The 25,289-nt window shown below is 52.1% G+C and overlaps 2 protein-coding genes and 1 long non-coding RNA gene across 9 annotated transcripts in view; 1 reads left to right on the plus strand and 2 right to left on the minus strand.

Annotated features, from left to right (window-relative positions):
• The window catches only part of MAST1 (microtubule associated serine/threonine kinase 1), a 45,769-nt gene extending 26,563 nt beyond the window's left edge, over window positions 1-19,206 (minus strand). The window contains exons 1-8 of one of the 4 annotated variants that reach the window (XM_017497780.2): window positions 19,121-19,206; window positions 14,183-14,214; window positions 11,982-12,070; window positions 11,465-11,540; window positions 8,954-9,032; window positions 2,896-3,056; window positions 2,655-2,730; window positions 2,288-2,497 (exon numbers count right to left, since the gene is read on the minus strand). In XM_017497780.2, the coding sequence (XP_017353269.1) occupies window positions 2,288-2,497; window positions 2,655-2,730; window positions 2,896-3,056; window positions 8,954-9,032; window positions 11,465-11,540; window positions 11,982-12,070; window positions 14,183-14,214; window positions 19,121-19,159 (762 nt within the window). In that variant the 5' untranslated portion in view covers window positions 19,160-19,206. Of the gene's footprint in view, window positions 1-2,287; window positions 2,498-2,654; window positions 2,731-2,895; window positions 3,057-8,953; window positions 9,033-11,464; window positions 11,541-11,981; window positions 12,071-13,847; window positions 14,036-14,182; window positions 14,215-19,120 lie in introns of those variants that run through there. The other 3 variants (XM_037727574.1, XM_017497779.2, XM_017497781.2) reach the window with 3 other exon arrangements.
• Window positions 19,207-20,033: 827 nt separating this feature from the next.
• LOC119466851 lies at window positions 20,034-24,579 on the minus strand. The gene is made up of 2 exons (XR_005195341.1): window positions 24,492-24,579; window positions 20,034-20,560 (listed from the first exon to the last, which is right to left on the minus strand). It is a non-coding gene; the product is annotated as an uncharacterized LOC119466851 (long non-coding RNA).
• RTBDN (retbindin) overlaps window positions 22,798-25,289 on the plus strand; it is a 5,270-nt gene continuing 2,778 nt past the window's right edge. Inside the window, exons 1-4 of one of the 4 annotated variants that reach the window (XM_017497791.2) lie at window positions 22,798-22,906; window positions 23,514-23,700; window positions 24,535-24,619; window positions 24,723-24,833. In XM_017497791.2, coding sequence (XP_017353280.1) covers window positions 23,532-23,700; window positions 24,535-24,619; window positions 24,723-24,833 — 365 coding nt within the window. In that variant the 5' untranslated portion in view covers window positions 22,798-22,906; window positions 23,514-23,531. Of the gene's footprint in view, window positions 22,907-22,927; window positions 23,232-23,513; window positions 23,701-24,534; window positions 24,620-24,722; window positions 24,834-25,289 lie in introns of those variants that run through there. The other 3 variants (XM_037727577.1, XM_037727576.1, XM_037727575.1) reach the window with 3 other exon arrangements.

Below are 25,289 nucleotides of genomic sequence, written 5' to 3' on the forward strand. Positions count from 1 at the left end.
TTAAAAAAAAAAAAAAAAAGAAAGAAAGAGCTAATATCTTATTGCAATACTTGAAAAACCTAAAATTAGTGCCAAAAGTCTATCATAAGCAAAATATCAAAATTTAAGCCAGATGTGATGGTGCATCCCTATAATCCTAGCTACTTAGGAGGCTGAGGCAGGAGGATTGCTTGAGCCCAGGAGTTCAAGATCACACTGGGCAATATAGAGAGCCCCCCATCTCAAAAGAAAAAAAAAGAAAGAGGGCCAGGCATAGCTCACGCCTTGAGGTCGGGAGTTCAAGACCAGCTTGACCAGTGTGGAGAAACTGTATCTCTACAAAATTAGCCAGGCATGGTGGCGCATGCCTGTAATCCCAGCTACTTGGGAGGCTGAGGCAGAGAATCGCTTGAATCTGGGAAGCAGAGGTTGTGGTGAGCTGAGATGGTGCCACTATACTCCACCCTGGGCAACAACAGTGAAACTCCATCTATAAAAAAAAAAAAAAGAAAGAAAATTAAATAAAGACAGAATCCAACAGGCTGTGCCTAGCCATACTGTAACTTGAGGCAAAAAAAGTGTATCAACCTATACGTGTTTTAACATGTCTTTAAAAATGTCTAATGGCTCGGCCCAGTGAGGTGGCTCATGCCTGTAATCCCAGCACTTTGGGAGGAAGAGGTGGGCAGATCACGAGGTCAGGAGTTCAAGACCAGCCTGGCCAAGATGTTGAAACCCCGTCTCTAAAAAAAAAAAAAAATTCCAGTGGTTTCAATGAAAATATTATTGATTAGTTTGCTTTCATTAAAACCACAACCAAAGACAATTTTTATTCTATTTCCAGTTGATTTCCCAGCGTCTAGGCTAGGGCCAGGCACAAAGTAGGTGCTTAATAAATATCGGTAGGGGCCAGGCGAGGTGGCTCACACCTGTAATCCCAGCACTTTGGGTGGATCACCTGAGGTCAGGAGTTTGAGACCAGCCTGGCCAACATGGTGAAACCCTGTCTCTACTAAAAATACAAAAATTAATCAGGTGTGGTGGTGGGTGCCTGTGACCCCAGCTACTCAGAAGGCTGAAGCATAAGAATTGCTTGAACCTGAGAGGCAGAAGTTGCAGTGAGCTGAGATTGTGCCACTGCACTCCAGCCTGGGGGACAAAGTGAGACTCTGTCTCCAAAAAAATTAAAATTAAAAATAAATAAATAAATAAATAAATATTGGTGGAATTAATGAATCACCAAGTGATCCTCCTCCCTCAGCCTCTCAAGTAGCTGGGTAAACAAGTGTGTACCACTACACCTAGCTGATTTTTTTAAAACTTTTGTTTTGTTGTTTTAGAGATGAAGCCTTGCTATATTGCCCAAGCTGGTCTCAAACTCCTGACCTCAAGCAATCCTCCCACCTCAGCCTCCTAAGTACCTGGGACTGCAGGTGAACACTACTGCAAATGGATATTCATGCATCAACGAACACAACATGTGTTGAGCACCTACTCTGTGCTGGATATCGTTCCAAATAGCAGGGACATAGCAGTGAACAGAACACAAAACACCCCGCCTGCCCCCACCACCTATGTGGCTGACATTGGAGAAGGAGAGACATGAAATAAAATAAGCAAAAATACACAGTATGATGGATGGTGCTGGGTGTCAAGGAGAAACTAAGGAGAAAGTGGGTAATAAAAGTGAGCAGAGTTTAATATTTTATTTTATTTATTTATTTTTTGAGATGGCGTTTTCTATATACTTATTTTTTGAGACGGAGTTTCGCTTTTATTGCTCGGGCTGGAGTGCAATGGTATGATCTCAACTCACTGCAACCTCTGCCTCCCAAGTTCAAGGGATTCTCCTGCCTCACCCACCCAGGTACCTGGGATTACAGGTGCCTGCCACCATGCCCAGCTAATTTTTGTATTTTTAGTAGAGATGGGGTTTCCTCATGTTGGCCAGGCTGGTCTTGAACTCCTGACCTCAGGTGATCCACCCGCCTTGGTCTCCCAGAGTGCTAGGGTTACAGGTGTGAGCCACCGTGCCCGGCAGAGTTTGATATTTTAAATGGCTAGGGGCCACCTAAGAAGCCACCTGGGAAGGTGATATTTGAGCAAAGACCTAAAGGAAATCAGGGAGGTGAAATTCCTGCCTCTTCACTCAGGAAGAGAACACTTCCACCCCTGAGTCCTCAGCTCCGCGCCAGTGCCTGGCACGTGGTAGGAGCTCCCTGAATGGATGTGGGGTGAAGCAAGGGGTGCATTGGGCACATTTGGGGGTGCCAAGCCTGAGATCGGCCCAGCCTCCCTGTGCACTCACATCTTGAAGGAGCTTCTCCAGGTTTTCCTGCAATTCGTAGAAGTAGACGGTGGTGATGAGGCCGTCGCGGGACTTTGTCAGGCAGTCCCGGGCCAGCTCGATGATCTGGTGGTGGATAAAGCTGAGCACACCATCGGCCAGCGGCAGAACGCTGTCAGGTTCGTAGGCGCGGGCGAAATCGCGCAGCTTCTCCTCCATCTGCGCGGTGGCCTGCGGGAGGGACGGAGGGGCGCGGGGCTGTGCCCGGAGGCTGTGGCCGCCAGGAGCCCACGCTGCGCACGGAGACCGCCAGGGGGCGCGCGGGGATAAGGCGAGCGAGAGTCCAGGCCGCCAGGTCACCCTGCGACTGCCTCGGTTCCCGCCTCACCTTCGGGAACCTCTCCTTGTAGACATGATTCATCATCACGATTTCGTTGTCGTAGGAGGAGGGGGAGCGCCCGGGGCTGCGGGGAGAGAAGCCCATTCTGTCCAGTTCCCTGTCTCTAAGCCCGCAGAGAGGCCCGCCCCGCCCCCAGGTGTAACCCTTTTATTCGCGGGGACAGGTGTCTCTCAATGCACCAGTCCTCAGATCACCACCTTGGTGCGAAGGAGAAGGGATGCCTGCTCACCTGAGGCTCCGCGAGCGGGGCCGCACGGCTGGGGAGCGACGGCCACCATCCTCGTCTGTGATGCTCTCGGTGCTCCCAAAGTGTTTGGAGAGGAAGTGGAGCTCATCCACCGTGGGCTGGTAGGGCAGCTGGTGCAGGCGCTCCTGGGAGGAGCAGGAGGACTGGGGAGAGGGGCGGGGCCGGGGTCAGAGCCACCGTGGGCCCCCCAACAGCTCGGGACCCTGAGCTGGGACTCCCAGGGCTGATGGGGCCACTGGGCAAGGCCAGGATCAGGACCTGATTTATGATTCTTGGATCCAGGGTCCTGGCTGGGACTCTTGGCTACATACAGGTGGACAGGGACAGACAGGGGTGGAGACAGCGAGTCTGTTAAAGCTTGGATCAAGTCATGAGCCTCCTCTGTTCAGAAGAGGAGTTTTTTTAGTAGAGACAGGGTTTCACCATGTTGGCCAGGCTGGTCTTGATCTCCTGACCTCAGGTGATCCATCTGTCTCTGCCTCCCAAAGTGCTGAGATTACAAGAGTGAGCCACCCCACCCAGCCGAGTGGCTTCTTTGATGGTCCTTGGACAAGCCAGGCAAGCTCCTTCCTCAGGGCCTTTGCAGTGGCTGTTCTGCTTGGAGCACATCTACTATGAATTCTTCCTTCTCATCCTTCAAATCTTTGCTTCAATGTCAGCCCTCGGGAAGACCTCCTCTGAACAGACGCCCTTTATTCCCTATCCCTACTCTATCTTGTTTCCTCTTGCTTTATTATTTTTTTTATTATTATTTTAGAGACAGAGTCTCCACTGAGTATAGTGACTCACACCTATAATCCCAGCACTTTGGGAGGCAAAGGCAGGAGGATCACTTGAGACCAGGAGTTTGACACCAATCTGGGCAACATGGTGAAACCTTGTCTCTATTTGTTAAAATTATTTAAAATTAGGCTGGGTGCCGGCTGCAGTGGCACATGCCTGTAGTCCAGCTACTTGGGAGGCTGAGGTAGGAGGATCACTTGAGCCCAGGAGTTCTGGGCTGTAGTGCACTATGCTGATGGGGTGTCTACATTAAGTTCGGCATCAGTATGGTGACCTCCCAGGAGCAGGGCACCACCAGGTTGCCTAAGGAGGGGTGAACTGGCCCAGGTCGGAAACATAGCAGGTCAAAACTCCCTAGCTGATCAATAGTGGGATCGTGCCTGTGAATAGCCACCGCACTCCAGCCTGGACAACACAGTGAGACCCCTGTATGGGGGAAACTCCGCAAGTGCCATGTCAAGGGTCTAAAGCCTCAGCCTGTTCCCATATAAATATTGATTTGGAAAAGATTAGAAATGTAGGCACATAGTTATTCCTTTATATAATCACATATAATCTTATAGTTACTCACATACAATCATAAAGATATGTACTCAATATAACCTTTGATTTTACTAATGACTATTGGGTTATGAAGCATGGAACTGAGGGGACATTGTGAACAAAGCGATCCTAAGGCAAGATGCTCTGAGCCCTCTGGCACGCCTGCGTAAGTGCTGCTGGAGGGCGCCTCGGCTGTGCGGCAGCGCCAGTGCTGGGAAAGCACCCACTGTTTAGCCAGCGAGGGGAGGAGATGTCCAAAATAACAGAGACCTCTCCTTCCTGGGAGATTTAGGAGAAAACTCCGCTTCTCCAAGCTCTTGTGGCAAGGCCTGACATTGTCAGGGAAGCCCGCAGACATCCGGGGGCTTAACTGTGTCTATGTGATGCTGTGCTTCAGCGGTCCCGTTCCATGCCCACTCTCACGCCCTGCTTCTGCACCTGGTTTCTCTTTTTCTTAAAAAATAAGAATTAATAATAGTAGGCCGGGCGCGGTGGCTCAAGCCTGTAATCCCAGCACTTTGGGAGGCCGAGGCGGGTGGATCATGAGGTCAAGAGATCGAGACCATCCTGGTCAACATGGTGAAACCCCGTCTCTACTAAAAATACAAAAAAAATTAGCTGGGCATGGTGGCGCATGCCTGTAATCCCAGCTACTCAGGAAGCTGAGGCAGGAGAATTGCCTGAACCCAGGAGGCGGAGGTTGCGGTGAGCTGAGATTAGGCCATTGCACTCCAGGCTGGGTAACAAGAGTGAAACTCCATCTCAAAAAAAAAAAAAAAAAAAGAATTAATAATAGTAACATAATCTTAGTGTCCTTGATATTTCTGACAAATATGCAAAGAGAGCTGAAGCATCAGCTTTTCTCCTCTCCTCGGCTACTTGAAAGTCTTGGGCCCCCTATCTTCGAGATACGTGATTGACCTGACCCTATCACCGACCACCAGTACCTCACCCTATCTTCCCTGCCCCCTGCTTTGTACTCAATAAAAGTCAGAGTGTCCAGGCACTCGGTGCCACTGAAGGTCTCCAAGCTTTGATTGGCAGTGGACCCCCACGTCCAAACTCTTTTCTCTATCTCTGTGTCTGTGTCTTTTATTTCTATAGTTTCTCATCTCTGCACCAGCAGGGAGGGGCTCACAGAACCCTATAGGGCTGGACCCTATAGACCCCGTCTCTTAAAATATATATATATATATATATATATAAAATTGGGCTAGGTGTGGCGGTTCCAGCCTGTAATCCCAGCACTTTGGGAGACCAAGGCAGGCAATTCACTAGGTCAGGACTTTGAGACCAGCCTGAGGAACGTGGTGAAACCCTGCCTCTACTAAAAATACAAAAATTAGCCTGGTATGGTGGTGCGTGCCTGTAATCCCAGCTACTTAAGAGGCTGAGGCAGGAGAATGGCTTGAACCCGGGAGGCGGAGGTGGCAGTGAGCTGAGATCATGCCCTTGTACTCCGGCCTGGGCAATGGAGCGAGATTCTGTCTCAAAAAGAAAAAAAAGTATCTAAAATTTAAAAAAAGAGAGAGATGGTCTTGTGTCACCCAGGCTACAGTGAGGTAGTGCAATCATGGCTCATGGAGGCCTCAAATTCCTGGGCTCAAGTAATCTTCCCACCTCTACCTTCTGTGTAGCTGGGACTACACCATGCTTGGCTAATTATGTTATTTTTGCAAAGACAGGGTCTTGCTATGTTGCCCAGGCTGGCTTCCAACTTCTAGGTTCAAGCAGGAACCTAGGCCTCTCAAAGTGCTGGGATTGAGGGCTGGTACAGTGGCTCATGACTGTAATCCCAGTACTTTGGGAGGCCAAGGTGGGCGGATCACCTGAGTTCAGGAGTTTGAGACCAGTCAGACCAACAGGGTGAAACCCCATCTCTACTAAAAATATTTAAAAACTAGCTGGGTGTGGTGGTAGGTGCCTATAATCTCAGCTACTCAGGAGGCTAAGGCAGGAGAATTGCTTGAAACCAGGAGGCAGAGGTTGCATGCAGTGAGCCAACATGATGCCACTGCACTCCAGCCTGGGTAACAGAGTGAGACTCCATCTCAAAAAAAAAAAAATGTGCTAGGATTACAGGCATGAGCCACTATGCCTGGCCCTCCTCTTGCTTTATTTCTTTTTATTTTATTTTATTTTACTTTATTTTATTTTGAGACACGGGTTTTTTGTTTTTATTTTTGTTTTTTAAAACGGGGTTTCACTATGTTGGTCAGGCTAGTCTTGAACTCCTGACCTCAGGTGATCCGCCCGCCTCAGCCTCCCAAAGTGCTAAGATTAAAAACGTGAGCCACCGCGCCCGGCTGAGACAGGGTTTTTCTCTGTCCCCCAGGCTGGAGTGCAGTGGCTTGACCTCAGCTCACTGCAACCTCCACCTCCTGGCCTCAAGCAATCCTTACATCTCAGCCTCCTGAGAAGCTGGGACTACAGGCACAAGCCACCACACCTGGCTAATTTTTTTTTTTTTTTTTTGGTAGAAACAGGGCTTCACCATGTTGCCCAGTTGCCCAGGTTGGTCTCAAACTCAAGTGATTTTCCTGTCTCAACATCCCATAGTGTTGGAATTACAGGTGTAAGCCACCATGCCCCACCAAATATCTTTTTTTTTTTGAGACAGAGTCTTGTTCTGTCTCCCAGGCTGGAGTGCAGTGGTGTGGTCTTGGCTCACTGCAACCTCCACTTCTCAGGTTCAAGCAATTCTCCCTGCCTCAGTCCTCCGAGTAGCTGGGATTACGGGTGCCCACCACCATGTCCGGCTAATTTTTGTATTTTTACTAGAGATGGGGTTTCACCATGTGGCCAGGCTGGCCTCAAACTCCTGACCTCAAATGATCCACATGCTTCAGCCTCCCAAAATGCTGGGATTACAGACATGGGCCACTGTGCCTGGCCAGAACAATAGTTTTAAACATCACATTTCTCACTTCCCATCCATCTCTTTTATTTTTTAAATTGTGTACATTATCTGTAGTCTACAGAATCACAATTTTATTTATCTATTTATTTATTTATTTGAGATGGAGTCTCACTCTGTCACCCAGGCTGTAGTGCAGTGGTGTGATCTCAGCTCACTACAGCCTCTGCCTCCCGGGTTCAAGCAATTCTCTGCTTCAGCCTCCCAAGTAGCTGGGATTACAGGCGCCCGCCACCACGCTTGGCTAATTTTTGTATTTTTAGTAGAGACGGGGTTTCACCATCTTGGCCAGGCTGGTCTTGAACTCCTGACCTTCTGATCCACCCGCCTCAGTCTCCCAAAGTGCTGGGATTACAGGCATGAGACACCGGTGCCCAGCCATCAAACTGAAATTTTAGTATAATTTAGATAAAGAAATACAGCCATTCCATGGCTCCCCCACTGGATTTAGAATAAAGCCTCCCTCGCTGCCCTGGCTGACAAGGTTCCAGCCTGATCAGGGTCACGGGCTGCCTCATCTCTATTCCTCCCCTGCAACCCAAAGTTCCAGCCACACAAGGCTACTTTCAACTTTCCAAACACTGCCAGTTTTCTGTGCTCTCTAGACGTCTGCACCATGCTGTTCCCCCTACCTGAAACACTCTTCTTCCCTCTCTTCCACCTGCCAAACTCCTGCTGGTCCTTTGTCTTGGCTTCAATGTCACCTCCTCCAGGAAGCCTTCCTTGACAACCCCCCAAGCTGAGTCACATGCCTCTCCTCTGCTATCACTTCACCTTGTGCTACTTGCATCAAAGTTCTGACCGTTCTAGCTGGGCCTGGTGGTTCATGCCTGTAATCCCAGCACTTTGGGAGGCTGAGATGGGTGGATCACCTGTGGTCAGGAGTTCAAGAGCAGCCTGACCAACATGGCAAAATTCCATCTCTATAAAAGAAAAAAAAACCCAAAGTTTTGACCATTCTATTTTGTGGATGCCTTCTTCCTGGCTCGTCTTCCCTTATGAGGGCTGCGGGAATATTTGCACTCTGGCCTGGCTTATAGAACCCGCCTGTATGACAGTCTCATAATAAATGTCTGCTGAACGTTGTGCCAACGGATGGAAAAGGGAACCATGGGCATGGGTAGAAAAGGGAGCAGATGGAGAGACTTTGGGTATTGCAGGGGGTGAGCAAATGGACTCTGGGTGAAAGCTGTGGACAGACGCAGCCCAGCTGCTGACATCAGGGTAAATGGCTTAACTCACAGAGCTTTATGCCACCAGCTGTAAATGAGTGAGTCAGAAATGAGTAGGAAGGGCCCTCCCAGAAATGTGTTCAGGGCAGAGAATAGGGCTTTGGGTGGGGTGGACCCATAACTCTTTAATAGATAGTCAAGTGGACACTCTTGAAGAATGGGGAAACCCAAACTCTCTCTCTTTTTTTTTTTCCTCACTTTGTCTTCCTGACTGGAGGATAGCGGTGCAATCTCAGCTCACTGTAGCCTAGACCTCCCAGGCTCAAACGATCCTCCCATCTCAACCTCCCAAATGGCAGGGACCACAAGTGTGTACCAACATGCCAAACTAACTTTTAGTTTTTTATAGGGACAAGGGTTGCCCAGGCTGGTCTTGAACTCCTGGGCTCAAGCAATTCTCCTGCCGTGGCCTCCCAAAGCACTGGGATTACAGGCATAAAAGCCACTGTGCCTGGCCCTAAATAGTAATCAAGCCCAGCCTGGACTGCTGGGTGTGGGTCTTCAGGCTGGAGGGGCCCCTGCATTCCTTACCCATCCGCCCACTCCACCCACTTGCCACACTCACCGAGACGGTGGAGCTGGGTGTGTTGGTGCCATAGCCGGATGAAGGGAGAGAGGCCAGAGACCACCGGCGTCCGTCCGCCCTGGAACCCAGCCAAGGTGCTCAGAAGCCACCAGGCCCCAGCGGTGCCCCCATTCCTCAGGGTGTGGGTGAAGCCACTGGCCACGGCCAGGGTGGGGGCTGGGGAACATATCTGCACTCTGAGATTCCTCAAGGCCGTCAGAATCAAGGGGATAAAGAGGGACTCTTCCAGGCAGGCACAGGGAATTGGTGGGAGGATCCATCCCTTCTCTCCTCCCCATGGTCCCCTCTCTTAATATCCAGAGTGGACACCAAGAAGTGGAAAAGTCCCTGCCCAATGAAGCCTTTCCAGAGACATTCTAGAAGTCTCCCCCAAGTGAACACTCCATGAGAAAGCTCTCAGAGGGAGACTCTGGGGTCTTCTCAGAAAAGAAAGACCCCTCCCAGCCCCACACACACTCTGACATAGGATCTTATGTCCTTACACTCTCGGGCACTCAGACACAATCACTGTTGCAGCCAAACCCATTAATGTTGGTACGACTATCAGGTCAGGCTCACATACTAGCAGTGCACACATTCACACTTCACACACACCCAAGGCACACGCACACATGACTCCTCAATACAGACAGCCACACATATTCACTGTCCCATCCGTGGACCGAAATATCACACTCACACACATTAACACACAATCACATGTGCAAGACCAAACATGCACTCACCTATTGACACTTGAGCTTACAGAAAGACTCAGACCCACAGACTGACCCAAACATACTCTACACTTTCACATTCACACAGATGTACATTCCAGACACCCATGCTCACACTACACATTGAAATCTGCACACGACACACTCATTCACACTCGAATGCAGATGCACACTCACAGGGACACACATTGGCACGTGATCATGTGAGTGCACAACACACATTGGGATGTGCACCTGTGAGTGTGTGGCTGTGAGACAATAAACACTGGCCAGGTGTGGTGGCTCACACCTATAATCCTAGCATTTTGGGAGGCCAAGGCGGGCAGATCACCTGAGGTCAGAAGTGTGAGACCAGCCTGACCAATCTGGTGAAACCCGTCTCTACTAAAAATACAAAAAATTAGCTGGACGTGGTGGTGGGTGCCTGTAATCCCAGCTACTTGGGAGGCTGAGCCAGGAAAATTGATTGAACCCGGGAGGTAGAGATTGCAGTGAGCTGAGATAGAGCCATTGCACTCCAGCCTGGACAACAGAGCACGACTCCGTCTCAAGAAAAGAAAAAAAGAGAGAGACAGTGAACACTGTGACTTTGCGTTTATTATCTCAGAGCCACACACTCACACACGCTTACACCCACACAGATTGCACACTCACCTGGAAACACACCTGGCATGCTCCCTCACATATTCACAGATGCTTCCAGTTCTACAGACACATGTTCACACTCGCAGACTCATGCCACTGAATAGGCATGTGATCCCTCACACAGTCACAATTACACACACAAACACCAGCACACAGATTGCATAGTTACAAGGACACACACACCCCATTCATTAGACTTCTCCCTTCCTCCTTCCTCCCAGCAGTGCCCTCACTCAGCCCTCCCCGCTTGCGGATAAACACGTGAGACCCAATTCTAGAGCCTTGCCCCGGCTCTCTATTGCCCGCAGCTAAATTCCATGGTCAATAGGCGTTTCCCCCACTTTCCCAAGGGAGCTGTCCTCTGTCCCCATAGTCTCCCTTGACTCTCACAACACAGCCTTCATCAGTCTTTGCAATGATCCCCATTCTCTGGCCTGCCTGCCCTATTCAACTCAGAGGGTAGTAACAGGACGTCATTAACCCCATACGCCCAGCTCCTAAGAACATAGCAGGTGTCTAGACACCAGTTTTAGAATGAATAGAGTTCAAAGAAAAAGAGACAGGCCTAAACTTCCAGAAAAGTTTCTCCAGAAAACATCAGAGAAACCGCTCTGCCTCCCCCAGTTTCACCAAAGGCCTGAAGAAAATTCATTTAAGGACACCCCAGAAACCCTCAGAGACCCTTGGAAGAAAACCTGAGATTCCTCCCCTCGAGAAACAGCCCTAGGCGTCCTCCCCCACCTCGGGGCCAAGAGTCCCTCCATGGGCATCGCGAAGTCTGCGCTTGCGCACCTCATCTTGGCTAGCCTGTCCTGTTGCTATGGAAACACCTGGCCAGGAGAGCGAGGCTCAGAGAGCCTAAAACCCCGAGCCCAGGGCGCACGCGCTTTCGCGCCGCCGCAAAGGGAGCCCCGCCCCCTTCCTCATTCCGGATCAGCTATTGGACCCCGCCTTCTTACAGGCCCCGCCTCGAAGTCTAGGCGCTCATTCCCGCTGGGACCTTGGGGCACTCGCTGGTCTCCCTCAGGCCCCAGCTCGGGTGCAATCAGGAGGAGAACAGATGGCAGCCCAGACGGTGGGTGGGGAGGGTCTGCACAGGGTTCTGACTCCCCGGAGGGGAGGGACTCACCTTCGGGAAGAGGCAAACGAGAAGTGGGCGGGGGTGTTGGGGGAGAAGTTTCGGGGGCTGTCCAGGGGACTGCTGCCTGTGAGAGAAACGGGTGCAAATCCCGTCAGGCCTCTTATTCCCTAAAGAGACTTGCAAACAGCAGCCTGTCCTGTCTTTTGTCTAGTCCCACTCATTGTGGGGAGACCACACCCCGTTCGCCTGTGGCCCCGCCTCTCTAAATTTTTTCTTTGCCGAATCAGTCCGACCCCTTCCAAGCCGATTCTGCCTTCATCTGGGATGGCCCCACCCCTCAGGTACGGCTCCTCCTTTCTGTTCCCTCCCGCCTGAATCTCCGCCCACCAGTGCCCGTCCCTCTGCGACTGACCACACCCACACAATCATGGTCCCGCCCCTTATCCAATCCGGTTTGCCTCCATCGAAACCGCGACCCTTCTGTGGCGTGACCACGCCTCCTCGCCTGAGGCCCCGCCTCCTGTGGGCTGGTCCGCACCCACCAAGTCTCTGCCACTGGTCTCACCTAGGTGGCCTGGTAGCGGAGAGTGGGGTCTTGGCAGCGTGGGCGAAGTGCTGGTCAGGATGAGGCTTTTCCGGTTACTGGTGCGGCAGCTGCGGGGAAGGCAAGGCAGAGGGGCGGGCCAGGCCGCAGCCCAGTGAGTTCTTGAGCCTAACCAGCTGACCTCCCGTCTCAGATCCGTGCCTATCTCCCATCCGTGTGTGCTTGGAGGACTTCTTGAAGGAGGAGGTGTTGGAGGCCTCTGCAAGCCTGTGTATGGCAGGCGATGTGCATAGGACATGTGTGTGAGAAACTCTCAGTGTGGATTATGTTTAGGACACAGTGTCTGTCATGTGTGATGGTCATTGTGTCTAGGCGACACCATTGGTGATATGAGTGTGTTTCCTTCAGTCTATGCGTGACAGTCACTGTAGGTATCCATGTGTGGCATCCGCTGTATGAATTCAGCAATGTGTGACGCTAAAACGCATTCTGGTGTGATATGTGTGACACCACCTGGGTTTATCTTGTGTGACACAATTTGCGTATCTGTGTGTCTCTGTAACACAGTGTGAAATGCCACTTGTTCATAACAAGGTGTGCTGTAACACAGGCAGGCTGCAGTTTTCTTTTTTTTCTTTTTTCTTTTTTTTTTTTAGTCATCATCTTGCTGTGTCGCCTAGGCTAGAATGCAGTCCGCAGTGGCTCACTGCAGCCTTAAACTGCTGGGCTCAAGTGATCCTTCCGCCTCAGCCTCCTGAGTAGCTGGGACTACAGACACCTGCCACCACGCCTGGCCAGGATGCATGATCCCCACTACATGTATCTATGTCTTTTTGTGGCATTCTGAGTCTGTGTCAGATACTGTCCTTCCATCTGGGTGTGACATTCACCATGTGTGTCATGTGTCTGTAGCATCTATTGTGTGAATTTAACATCTAGTGACACTGACCGTGTCCCAACATGTCACCACATATGACATCCTCTAGGTGGGTCTTGCATGTGATAACGTGTGAGTTTGCATGGTTCTGTCTCTGCATCTGTTTATCCTGATGTCAGTGTGACACAGTATGTGCGATACCTAGATATGATATCATGTGTTGTGACATTGTTGGATGCATGGATAGGTTATTGCCACATATGTGTGCATCTTGGATGACATAATTGTGTGTGGATCACCATGCGTGTGACATCTTACTAGGTGTACACGACGTGGTGCCCCTGTGTGTCTGTGCATGGTTCTGACCTGTGGCAGCTGCAACGCTAGGTATGTGTGGCACCTCCCAGTGTATCTGGGCCACTAGGGCTGTGGTGTGTGTATGTGTGTGTGACATCATGTCCTTAGTGATGCCGTATGTCACTATTTTCAGTGTAAGGCTGTGTTCTTGGTGGGGGTTGTGTTATGAACCCCCCCTTTTTTCTAACCCTCAGCATCCTAGTTCCCGAAGAGGGAGCCCCCAGCCCCTCCGTCGTCCCCTCACCCACAGCCGCAGTGACTGAGCATATTAGCGCGTCCAGGAGCACGCGGCATGGGGGTGCGGGGAGGCCAGGCTGCGGCTATTGTTCTGAGGGTGCCAAGCCCCCCAGCCTCCCCTTCTTCCTCTACCTCCACCAGGCTTTGGAGCCCGCAGCGCCAGCAGACAAAGGCGCCACAAACCCCCAGTGGCGCAGCCTCCTCCCCCCGCGGCCGTCGTCTCCAGCGTGCAATCCCCCCGGACTCGGCCCACATCGACCCCCATACAACCCCGTCCCCGGCGGGAAGGCGCTGCTCGAGCACCTCTGGCGCAGCTGGACTGGGTGCAGCATCCCGGGCCCCGCCCTGCGACAGCACCCGGAGCACCAGCTTTTGAGGGGAGGGCCGGGACAGTGTCTAGGAGATCGGGGGTCTACCTCTTGGTGCGGCGGAACATACTGCCGCCGGGGAAGGAGGGCATCGAGAAATTGGAAAGCGCGGTCCAGAGAGAGTCAGACATGACCCGGCGGCGACATGGTGGCAGGTGCGGCAGCGGCGGCGGCGGCGGCGCGGGGAGCAAGCGCGCGGGGCGGAGGCTGGAGCCGCAGCGGGCAGGGGAGGGCAGGGAAGGGGAGGGCCCTGCGGCTGCGGCTGGCCGAGAGAGGGCGCTGCTGCGTGCCGGCGAGTCAGGCCCCGCCCGCGCAAGCGCCTGACGTCCCCACCCCGGCTGAAGGGGCGGTCAGCCCCCGCCAAGTATCTCCCCAAGGCTCACCTGCTGCTTTTCCGGGGCAGGGGCAAATCCTTCTGGAAGGCAAAGGGGCAAAACGATGAAGGTCAGCGTGGACCTGCCGTTGCTGCCCACAAGCATTCTCAGCTCCCTGGAGGAGCAGAAGCAGGGTAAGACAGGCCCCTCTTCAGCCTCGTCACTTTTACCCTTTGCCATGCATTGCGAGCCAAATTTCTTGGGGGAGAAGATCCCCGGGTGATTCCTCTCCTGAGTCCCAGAGACCAACACTGCCTCAAGTACACAGGCGAGGCCCCATATAAAGGCAAGTGAGTTGGCATCTCAGTGTGTGATTGTGCAAATGAAATAGGAATGTTTATTTGAAAACCATGTCTTGAGCACCTACTGTATACTGACCCTATCATAGGCACTAGGGACACAGCAGTGAATAATTTACAAGCCCGGTGTGGTGATGTGCACCTCTAGTCCCAGCTACTTGGGAGGCTGAGGCAGGAGAATTTCTTGAATCCAGGATTGGACACCAGCCTGAGCAACAGGGCAAGACTCTATCTCAAGGAGAAAAAAAAAAAATGTTTCTGACCTTTTGGGACTAGCATTTAGAGGGTAAAGGGGGCACTAAAGATTAGTGTAGAAGTGAACGAAATAATTTTGGACAATGATGTGGCTTATGAATAAAATTAAACAGGTGATATGACACAATGGCTGGGATGGAGACATGTCAGAGAGGGATGCTCTGTGGAGGTAACTTTTAAGCTGGTTGCCGAAAGATAAGAGCCAGCCATGGGAGGATCTGTGGAGAGAGTATTCCAGGTAGAGGGAACTGCAAGGACAAAGGCATGGAGGCGGGAAGAAGCTTAGCATGCTCAATGAATGAATGAAAAGCTGAATGAATAAATGACTCATCTACACCTCAACAGATCTATCTGACTGCCAGGTAGAGTCACAGAGTTGGGGTAGGGGGTATGTAGGTAGAGTGACTCAAAACTGAGATTTAAAATGGGAACTGGGGAGGCTGAGTTGGGAAAATAGTTTGAGCTTAGAAGGTCGAGGTTACAGTGAACTATGATTGCACCACAGCTTGAGTGAGACACCGTCTCAATTAAAAAAAAAAAAAAAAGATAAAAGCTTTAAAAAATTAAAAAATAAGCCTGGGTTCTGTGGCTCACACCTGTAATCCCACCACTTTGAGGGGCTGAGGCAGGTGGATTACATGAGATCAGGAGTTCCAGACCAGCCTGACCAACATGGAGAAACTCCGTCTCTACTAAAAATGCAAAATTAGCTATTGGTACATGCCTGTAATCCCAGCTACTCTGGAGGCTGAGGCAGGAGAATCTATGGAACCCAGGAGGCGGAGGTTGTGGTGAGCCGAGATCGTGCCATTGCACTCCAGCCTGGGCAACAAGAGTGAAACTCCATCTCAAAATAAATAAAACAAATCGCTGGCTTGGCACAGTGTCTCAGCCTGTAATCCCAACACTTTGGGAGGCCAAAACGAGTGGATTCACAAGGTAGGAGCTCTAGACCAGCCTGACCAATATGGTGAAACCCTGTCTCTACAAAAAATACAAAAATTACAGCCTCATGCCTGTAATCCCAGCACTTTAGAAGGCCAGCTTGACCAACATGGAGAAACCCTGTCACTACTAAAAATACAGAATTCACCAAGCGTGCTAGTGGGCGCCTGTAGTCCCAGCTACTTGGAAGGCTGAGGCAGGAGAATCATTTGAACCTGGGAAGTGGAGGTTGCAGTGAGCCGAGATCCTGCCACTGCATTTCAGCCTGGGCGACAGAGCGAGACTCCATCTCAAAAAAATAAATTAATTAAATTAAAATAATAAAATGGAAAGTCAGGTGATGACCACGTGGGCATTTTAAATATGACAATAATAATAATTAGTGGCTATTAACTTTATGTGTCTACATTTGAAGAAGGTCACGTTCCATTTGTCAAGCTCTCAGGAAGTCGCTGTAGGGATCAGGAGATACGGGGTCTTGCCCCTTTTCTGAGGAAAGGAATGGAGGACAAAGGCAGCACTTTCCAGCCTGTTTTCTATCCACAGGGTGAGGTGGAAGGAAGCTGAGTGGGGCTGCAGATAGAAAGATTTGAGGGAGAATTTCAAAAGGTCTTTGGAGAGGACTCTTGTTCTAGACTATTTCCAGGATCTCTAAAAGCAGAAAAGCCTAGATTCAAATCTCAATTTTGCCTTTTATGACCTTGGCAAATGACCTTCCAATAGTTCCGTGTCTCCTTGAGGATTTTGTGAGTTGATGCAGATGCCTAGCCCCTTAGCATGGTGCCTAGCACATATCAAGCACTCAATAAATACTAAGTCTTGAGAACAGGAGTTATTAAGGAGGGACATGCTGCATGACAGAGGATGGGCCACAGGGTCATCCCACCCCCTTGTACAACAGACAAACATATAGGCAAGGCCAAAGGGCAGCCTTGCCCTCCTGAGCTACCGGTGACCGGTAATCCAAACCAGGTTTTCCCTCTGTCCTTGCATGATTCGCGTGAATGAGCCGCAGCTAGGAGCAGTCGACCTGGCTGTGTGTCCTCAATGGCCCAAGCAAAATCAAGACCTGGATTTTTATGTCCACAGAGCCCAGGGGGTCCAGACCCGGGTAACCCGGCCTTGGAGGGCAAGCCCATTGAGGGGCTTTTAAGCACCACCCGAAGAAGTCCTTAACGGGGGCTTTTAAGCACTAGCCAAAGAAGTCCTCGAACCCAGCCCCATTCGCTAGCGCCCCCGAACATTCTAGGGACGAAAAAAGGGTCATGCTGGAGCGGCAGAAGTTCGGATCTTTGGCGTCAGTGTAGACAGACGCCACCTCCAACCTTAGCTGCAGAGCTGCTCTGCGTAGTGGATTCTGCTTCTCCTGCACAGGATTAACAGCTGACACTGCAGAGAGGGCATTCGAACTCAGGATGCTATCTATGTATAAGATCCCCAGGCGCGGTGGCTCACACCTGTAATCCCAGCACTTTGGGAGGCCAAGGAGGGTGGATCACCCGGGGCCAGGAGAGTTCAAGACCAGCCTGGCCAACATAGTGAAACCCCCTCTCTACTAAAAATACAAAAACTAGCCAAGTGTGGTGGCGCACGCCTGTAATCCCAGCTACTTGGGAGGTTGAAGCAGGAGAATCGCTTGAATCCCGGAGGCGGAGGTTGCGCCAATGCACTCCAGCCTGGACAACAGAGCGAGACTCCCTCTCGAAAAAAAAAAAATCCCAGCTGTACACAGGGCATGCTAGTGCGGCAGCGATGCGGCAATTCCTAAGAGCTTGCAACGATGTGTGTGGGTGCATCCAGGCAGCGAAGTGGTTAACCTGCCAGAAGGGAAGCAGTGGGCACGGGACTCCGACAGGGGTCGCCGGACCCAGAGCACGCCTCTGGTTGGGTGGGTGAGTGGAAGCATCCCGGGTTGGGGATTGTGTCTGGAGCAGGAGTCTAAAGTCCCGCGTGGCGCTGAGCCAATGAGAGTTGACGCCGGCCCGGAGGGCGGCGACACACCGTGCAGTCCCCGCCTCTTTCCTGCCTTTTCTCAGACCCGACGGCGCGGACCCAGCCAGGCTGCTGCAGCACTTTATTTAACTTTGTCTCATCTGCCTTCCTTTTCCCGGAACCCACTCTCCTAATCCACCCCTGGGAGGGGGAGAGAATGCGGGGAGCACTTCAGAGAGGCCTAGGCTCCGGAGATCGGACCATCTGGGTTCTGAAAGTAAATTAGTTTTCCAACTCATGTCTGGTTCCAGCATTATCCAGACGCCTGGAAGGTCCTTCCTGCCGTCTGATCACCATTTTTCCTGCTGCACTGACCTATCAGCATCCCTTGGTTTTCAACCTCGGGAATAGTGGGGGAGTCTAGAAATGGACGAAGCCCTAGGTGAGGGTTTGAATCCTCTTTTCCCAAGACTCAGGCTGCGGATGGAGCCTAAGCCTGGGCCCATTCTTGGCTTTATCTGAACTCCAGATTACCAAGCCTGGGGCTGAGCTCCAAGGAGGCTGAGAAGGGCCAGACCCTAGGCAGAGCCTTAGGGCGCAGCTATCATCACCTTCCCCTCTGGGATGTTTGGCACCGAACCTCCGTATTAACCCTGAATTTCCGTATTCACCCCTCAGAAGCGCAGCTGAAGACAGGCAGAGGACCCTTCTCGGCTTCAGAATCCCTCCCCACCTTGGAGGCAGGACCTCCTGACACCTGAGTTCGTGTCCGCCTTCCCCAGACTCCATAGCGATCCTCAGTGTCCCACTCTGTGCAGTGGACGCACACCTTCTGCGCCTGCGCAGCCTCGCGACCAGTATCGTCTAAGGCTGCAAGGAGCTAAAAATCGCTCCCGCCCACCCACAAGCTGGGCTGGACTTGAGGATCGCGGTGGGGGGGTGGATGTTGTAGTGGAGGAGGTGGAATGAAGAGTGAGAAAGCTGTCTAGGTGCCTGTCCAATTAGGGCAGTAGGAAGAATCCTGATGGCCAGGCAGGTGCGTGGGGGACGCAGGGCGTCCTGTGCCTCGGGAGGGGGCTCCTGGGGTGGTGAGGGGCGAGGCTGCAGCACAAACATGTTTATACCTGCAGCGGCGCCGGTGGCCCCGAGGGGCGCAAGCCCTAGGGCAATAACTTTGCTCGCGTCCCCTCACCCCCAGCCTGGCGAGAAGCCAGGGCGATGACTTCGGCCGCAGCCCCCTCCCCCTAGGGCGGGCCAGGCGCCCCTCAGGCGATCCTCGAGGTGGAGCGCTAGGCTGCACCCACTCCGGCAGCTCCCTGGATCACAGGGCGGCGCCTGAGGGGCGGGGTCCCCAGCGCGGCAGGACGCGCCGCTACTGCGTTCCCCGCGGTTAGCGTCCCGAGCCCATGGGAGGGGGCGCCCGGCCGACCCTGGTGCAAGTTCTCCCGCCTCCTGCCCGGCTCCGCCCAGGGCGCCGACCTCTTGCTCTCCACCCGGGGCCCAGGCAGCGGCGTACCTGCAGCCTCCGGCGGCGGATGAGGCCCGAATCGTCCATGGCGGCAGCAGCGGCGACTTCGGCCAGGGGAGGGAGGAGGGAGGCGGCGGCGGCGGGAGGTGGGAGGAGGGAGGGAGTGAGAAGCCGCGGGGACCGCGGCGGCGGCGGCGGCGGCGGCAGCGGCTTGGGGGGGATGGCGGGGGCGGAGCGAAGTGGGGCGGGCCCGGCGCCGTCACTGCGTCTGGGCGCCCGAGACCGGGCTCAGCCATCGCTGCCCGCGCTGGGGGGGAAGGGGCGGTCGGGGGGGCGGAGCCTTCTGATGCCCCCATGGGAGCCAAGCTGCCAAGAGACCCCTATAAAGAGAGATACCCCAGGGGAGAGACATTCTCAAGGGTAGAACCCCCACTCAAGAAACACCCCAAAGGAAGACTTCTCCCTGAGATACATTCCCTTTACTGTCGTTGCCCCGGCGACCCCCTTGGTGAGACACATTCCCAAGGGGAGATAGTTTCCACAGGGACTCCCTCTCCAATCAAGAACTCCCCCAACCCTGAAAATCATTTCTAAGAGAGATGGTCCCTGACTGACATTCCTCTCAAAAGTCACCTCCCCTGCCCATGGAAGAGGCATTACCAGAAGATAAAGATCCCAAGAGTGGCAATTCCCGTGGAGACCCTGGGGAGGATACCCCCAATGAGAGACCCCTAAAACCCATATCCTCTGTGGGAAATTGTCCCCACCCATGAGACCTCCACAGCTCCAGGAGAGATGTCATTCATACAGAGTGACATTTTCACTGAGGAGACCCGTCCTCATGGGAGATGCAACCTCAGAAAAACATGTGCATGCATATTACGCCCCCCACCCCCGCAATCAGAGTCGCCTCAGGGAACCCTGCAGCCCCTCTAGCGACCCCTCCCTCACGGTCAGGATTAAGGAGCCAGGCCAGGCCGTCTGTATTTATAGGAGCGATTAGCTGATAGTTGGAGAGTGGGGCAGTTAAAGGGATTTTCACCTCCCTCGACGCTCCTCCCTGTTCACACAGATGAGGCCAAACCCACCATGCTTCCCGAAGCTGGAGAGTGTCCGAGCCCTCAGCACTCCAAGTCCTGGCATTGGGGGACAGAAGGGCTTTCCAAGGGGTGGTGGCCAGTATCTGGCCCCAAGGTCCTGGAGGGCGCGGTCGCTGGGTAAGAGCGACCCCTGATGGACGACGGGGATGACGGCGAACCTGGGTCCGTGTTTTTCCCCAGGAGCTTGTCGTCTCAAGTCCGCGCCTTTGCCTGGGTTATCTCTGTCTCACTATATGTTTGTTGGCACGTTTGTGTCGCCGTCTCCCTGAGTCCCTTGCTCCCACATCTCTCCGTCCATGGCCGGGACTCCGCCCCTGGCGACCTCTGTCACGACGGCGACCGCGGGAGCTCTCCTTGGTGCTGGCCTCGCACGCTCCTGTCCGCGGTGCTGAAATCCAAGCGCAGGGTCGGGGGCTCAGATTAGGGAAGGAGAGAGGGTACGGAGGCTCTGGCGTGAGGCATGGCCCAGAGGCTGAACAGATCTGACCCACAAGGATCCTGGACCACCTCAAGATGGACCAGGGGAAAGCTAGGTCCAGCAGATCTTGCTTACGGAGGCCTCCAGCACATCACTGGGTGCACACAGAGGGACCCAGAGACAGTGTCTACTGATTTATTCACTTTTTCACCACTTATTGAGCACCTACTTTGTGCAATGTAGTGTTTTGGGATCTAGGAGGGAGTACAGCAATAAAAGAGACAGACAAAAAGCCTCTCTTGCCCTGAGATGAGAGGCACACGAACACTTACATACAATCACATGCCCAGCAAACACACACGCATATATTCAAACATACTCTGCAAACATACTCCACAAACACAGATCCACACATACTGCAAATTAATACATGTATAAACACATACTCAGCAAATACATGCAAACATCCATAAATACGGATACACACAAACTCACACTCTGCAGCCATACAACACATACTTAAGAAACACAGACATATACACACATGAAATGCAAACACACACAAATAACACATATAAACATAAAATAAATGTAAGCACAGTCACATAGTTCCAAAACCAAGGGATGTCCAGTTGCACACAAATTCTCATCTAAAACACAAATTATTCTCATAATACAACACATAGATACACACCCCCATGCCCACTGCAAGCATGTCTTTCTCATCTCATTCTCCCCCTAGAATGTCAGCTCTATGAAGGTTGAGATTTTTATGTCTTTTATTTTTATTTTTTCAAGGCAGAGTATCATTCTGTTGTCCAGGCTGCAGTGCAGTGGAATAATCTTGGCTCACTGCAACCTCTGCTTCTCAGGTTCAAATTATTTTCATGCCTCAGCCTCCCAAACAGCTGAGATTACAAGAATGTGTCACCATGCCCAACTAATTTTTTAAATATTATTTTTAGTAGAGATGGGGTTTCACCATGTTGGCCAGGCTGGTCTCAAACTACTGGGCTCAAATGATCCTCCTACTTCAGCTTCCCAAAGTGCTGAGATTACGGGTGTGAACCACCATGCCTGGCTGAAATTTTCATTTCTTGTCCACTACTGCATCCCCAGAATCTAGAACACAGTAGCTCAATAACTGTTTGTTGAATGAATAGATGAGTTAAGGGAGTCCTGACAAGCAACACACATTCACAGAAACTTCAGAAGGGCATAAAACTGTGTACATGCTTCTATGAGCTGGTGGACTAAAAAAGAAAAAAATAATAAATAAGTAAAAAAAAAAAAAAGGCCGGGCGCGGTGGCTCAAGCCTGTAATCCCAGCACTTTGGGAGGCCGAGGCGGGTGGATCACAAGGTCAAGAGATCAAGACCATCCTGGTCAACATGGTGAAACCCCGTCTCTACTAAAGATACAAAAAGTTAGCTGGGCATGGTGGCGCGTGCCTGTAATCCCAGCGACTCAGGAGGCTGGGGCAGGAGAATTGCCTGAACCCGGGAGTCGGAGGTTGCGGTGAGCCGAGATCGCGCCATTGCACTCCAGCCTGAGTAACAAGAGCGAAACTCAGTCTCAAAAAAAAAAAAAAAAAAATAAAAAAAAAGTGTGTACATGCAAACACACCTTGTTCAGCACACGACATTTCCTTGTTCACTCATGGTCAACACTCACCGTCAATAACCTTTATCTTTGAATTCCAGGTTACAAAAAGAAAAAAGAAAAAACATCTTTATCCACTGACTTCCAACATTTTTGCAGGGACAGCAACCCAATCCTACATTCCCCCTTCCCGCATTTATTAAGATTATGTTTTATTTAACTGTACACACATGGCTTGGGACACACAATCCTCACCCAGATTCCAAACGTACACATATATATGCACCCACACAACCAATCCACCACCAAGAAACACACATAAACATAACTTCACACAACAAACACACACATACATGCTCAACACACACATAGCCATACAAACAAAAGACACAGGTTCCCCGAACACACGCAGGTTGTAGGCCACACAAACACACCTTACACACACACACACACAACTTCCACAAACACACAAACACACTCCCCATATATGTAGATACAGAGCTTTAGCCACAAGCTCAACATAAAAGCAAACACAAGGATATACATATATACACACCAGCCCCAAGTCGGCCAGCCTTTGGTCAGCAGGAGTGTGGGCGGGATGGTGGGAAGTCCCGCCCCTGTATCAAACCACGCCCCTTTCAGCTGCCCGTTTCCTGGACGACTGGATCCTGAGGTGTCTTAGCAGCCTCTAGACCCCAATCCAGCTAACAGGTGAGGGGCTGGAAGCCGGGAGGCAGGAAGGGGATAGTCTTGTCTCCACAGACCCCTAGCTGTCTCTGCCCTGGGGCTTTGGGCCCCAGTGACAGAACCTGAGCCCTGCCACACCATGCCTGGTCCCAAAGGCCCAGCTCTTGGTGGCCCCTAAGCCGATTGTGGGCCGAAAGAAGGTGACCCAGAGAGGGGCCAGCAGGGATCAAGAGGGAGGAAGGAGGCTGTGTAGAGAGGGAGGAATTACTGAACAGGAGAGGGGGATTGGAAGAGCTAGGGAGGTCCCCTTCATTCTGAGAAAAGAGGGGGTCCCTTGAGGACTAAAAAGGTGGGCGATCCTGCTGGATGGGGGGAGGGCCACTGTGGTCTAAGCTTGGTGGTGGTGGCACTAAAGGGACAGAGAGGACATAGGTCTGATGGGAGGGGGTCTCCTAGGTTGGAGGCAGGCTCTGGTGGTCTCCTGGGATTTGAATGTCCTGGGCCACTGTCCAGCTTCCTCCTCAGCTGCACTTTCCCTACTCTGCCTGGCACTGCTTCTTGGTATGCATCGGGTGGGTGCCACCCTGAGCTCACAGAAAAGGATGGCTGAACCCCACCCTATGGCTGCTAGCTTTTATCTCAGGTGGACATGGCCTGCAGGGTCCACATTCGACCCATCAACCTGGCCTGGGTCCTGCAACTGACCCTGGCATGGATCCTGCTGGAAGCCTGTGGAGGGAGCCGACCACTCCAAGCCAGGTCCCAGCGACACCATGGGCTGGCAGCTGATCTGGGCAAAGGCAAGCTGCACCTGGCAGGTGAGCAACCCAGACCCTACCTCAACACCAACACCCAGAAACCCACACCTACCCTCCCATGGCAATGTTAGAATTTCCTTATGAGAGGATCCTAGCATGGCCACCAGGGTGGGAGGCAGGGATAGTACTGAAGGATGATGGTTAAGAGACTGCCTGGGTTTAAATCCCAACTCTGCCACTTTGTAGCTGTGTGACTTTGAGGAAGTCATTTAACCTCTCTGAGTCTCACGTTGGCCTCCCAAAAAGAGAAATAGCAAGCATACCGCGAAGAGCTATTGTTAAGATTAAACCTACAGCAGGGCACGGTGGCTCACGCCTGTAATCCCAGCAGTTTGGGATGCTGAGGTGAGCGGATCACTTGAGGTCAGGAGTTTGAGACCAGCCTGGCCAACATGGTGAAACCTCGTCTCTACAAACAATACAAAAGTTAGCTGGGTGAGGTGGTATGTGCCTGAAATCCCAGCTACTTGGGAGGCTGAGGCAAAAGAATTGCTTGAACCTGGGAGGCAGAGGTTGCAGTGAGCTGAGATGAACCACTGCACTCCAGCCTGGGTGACAGAGTGAGACCCTGTCTCAAAACAAAAAAAAGGAAAAATATTAAGCATATGTGTCACTACCAGTCACGTGACAAATACTAAGCTGATTATTATAAATGAGAAATTATTATTACTAATTGAAGCTGCATTTGCATTCCAAAGGAAGGGTCTTAAGTTACAGGTTTGTGAGGATTGATGTGTGATTGGGGTCTCCCTTGTCTGGGGGATCCCGAGGCCTCAGTTCGCAAACCTTACCTGAGGATCCAAGACTCTGGCTCACAGGGGTCCCCTTTGCCAGGACCTTGTTGTCCCTCAGAGATGGACACAACAGAGACATCGGGCCCTAGGACTTATCCAGAACGCTGTGGAGTGCCAAGCCCTGAGTGAGTACAGCACTCCCAGCGTTTTCTCCTGTACGTTGCCCCACTTTCCCTGGAACTCCCCTCAGGTCCTGACCCATCGGACCCTATCTCTCCCGATGTCCAGGTGCGAATCCTTTCTGGAACACCTGCAACGTGCCCTGCGCAGTCGCTTCCACCTGCGGCTATTGGGGGTACGCCAGGCACAGCCGCTCTGCGAGGAGCTCTGCCAGGCCTGGTAGGAGATGCGGGGGCAAGAGGCGTGGCTTGTGACTTGCGCGGTCGGGGGTGGGGGCCGGAACCTGCGGTTTGCTTGGCCTTCTGTGTGTGGCCTCCAACACGACCAAGGTTTAAGAGATGCAGCTTAATGTTTAGAACCCAGGGAGAAAGGTGGGAGGTGTGAGAAGCCCCCAACTTTTAAGATACCTGCGTATGGCGATGTGCCTTTTCATAGCCCTGAGATTTTCTTTTCTTTTCTTTTCTCTCTTCTCTTCTCTTTTCTTTTCTTTCTTTTCTTTTGGAGATGGAGTTTTGCTTTTGTTGCCCAGTCAGGCCGCAGTGCAATGGCGAGATGTCTGCTCACTGCAACCTCCGCCTCCTAGGTTCAAGCGATTCTCCTACCTCAGCCTCCCTAGGAGCTGGGATTACAGGCGCCCGCCACCACGCCCAGCTAAGTTTTGTGGGTTTTTTTTTT

This window comes from Cebus imitator, unplaced genomic scaffold, assembly GCF_001604975.1.
Source record: "Cebus imitator isolate Cc_AM_T3 unplaced genomic scaffold, Cebus_imitator-1.0 Scaffold234, whole genome shotgun sequence".
In the NCBI taxonomy this organism is placed as follows: Eukaryota; Metazoa; Chordata; class Mammalia; order Primates; family Cebidae; genus Cebus; species Cebus imitator.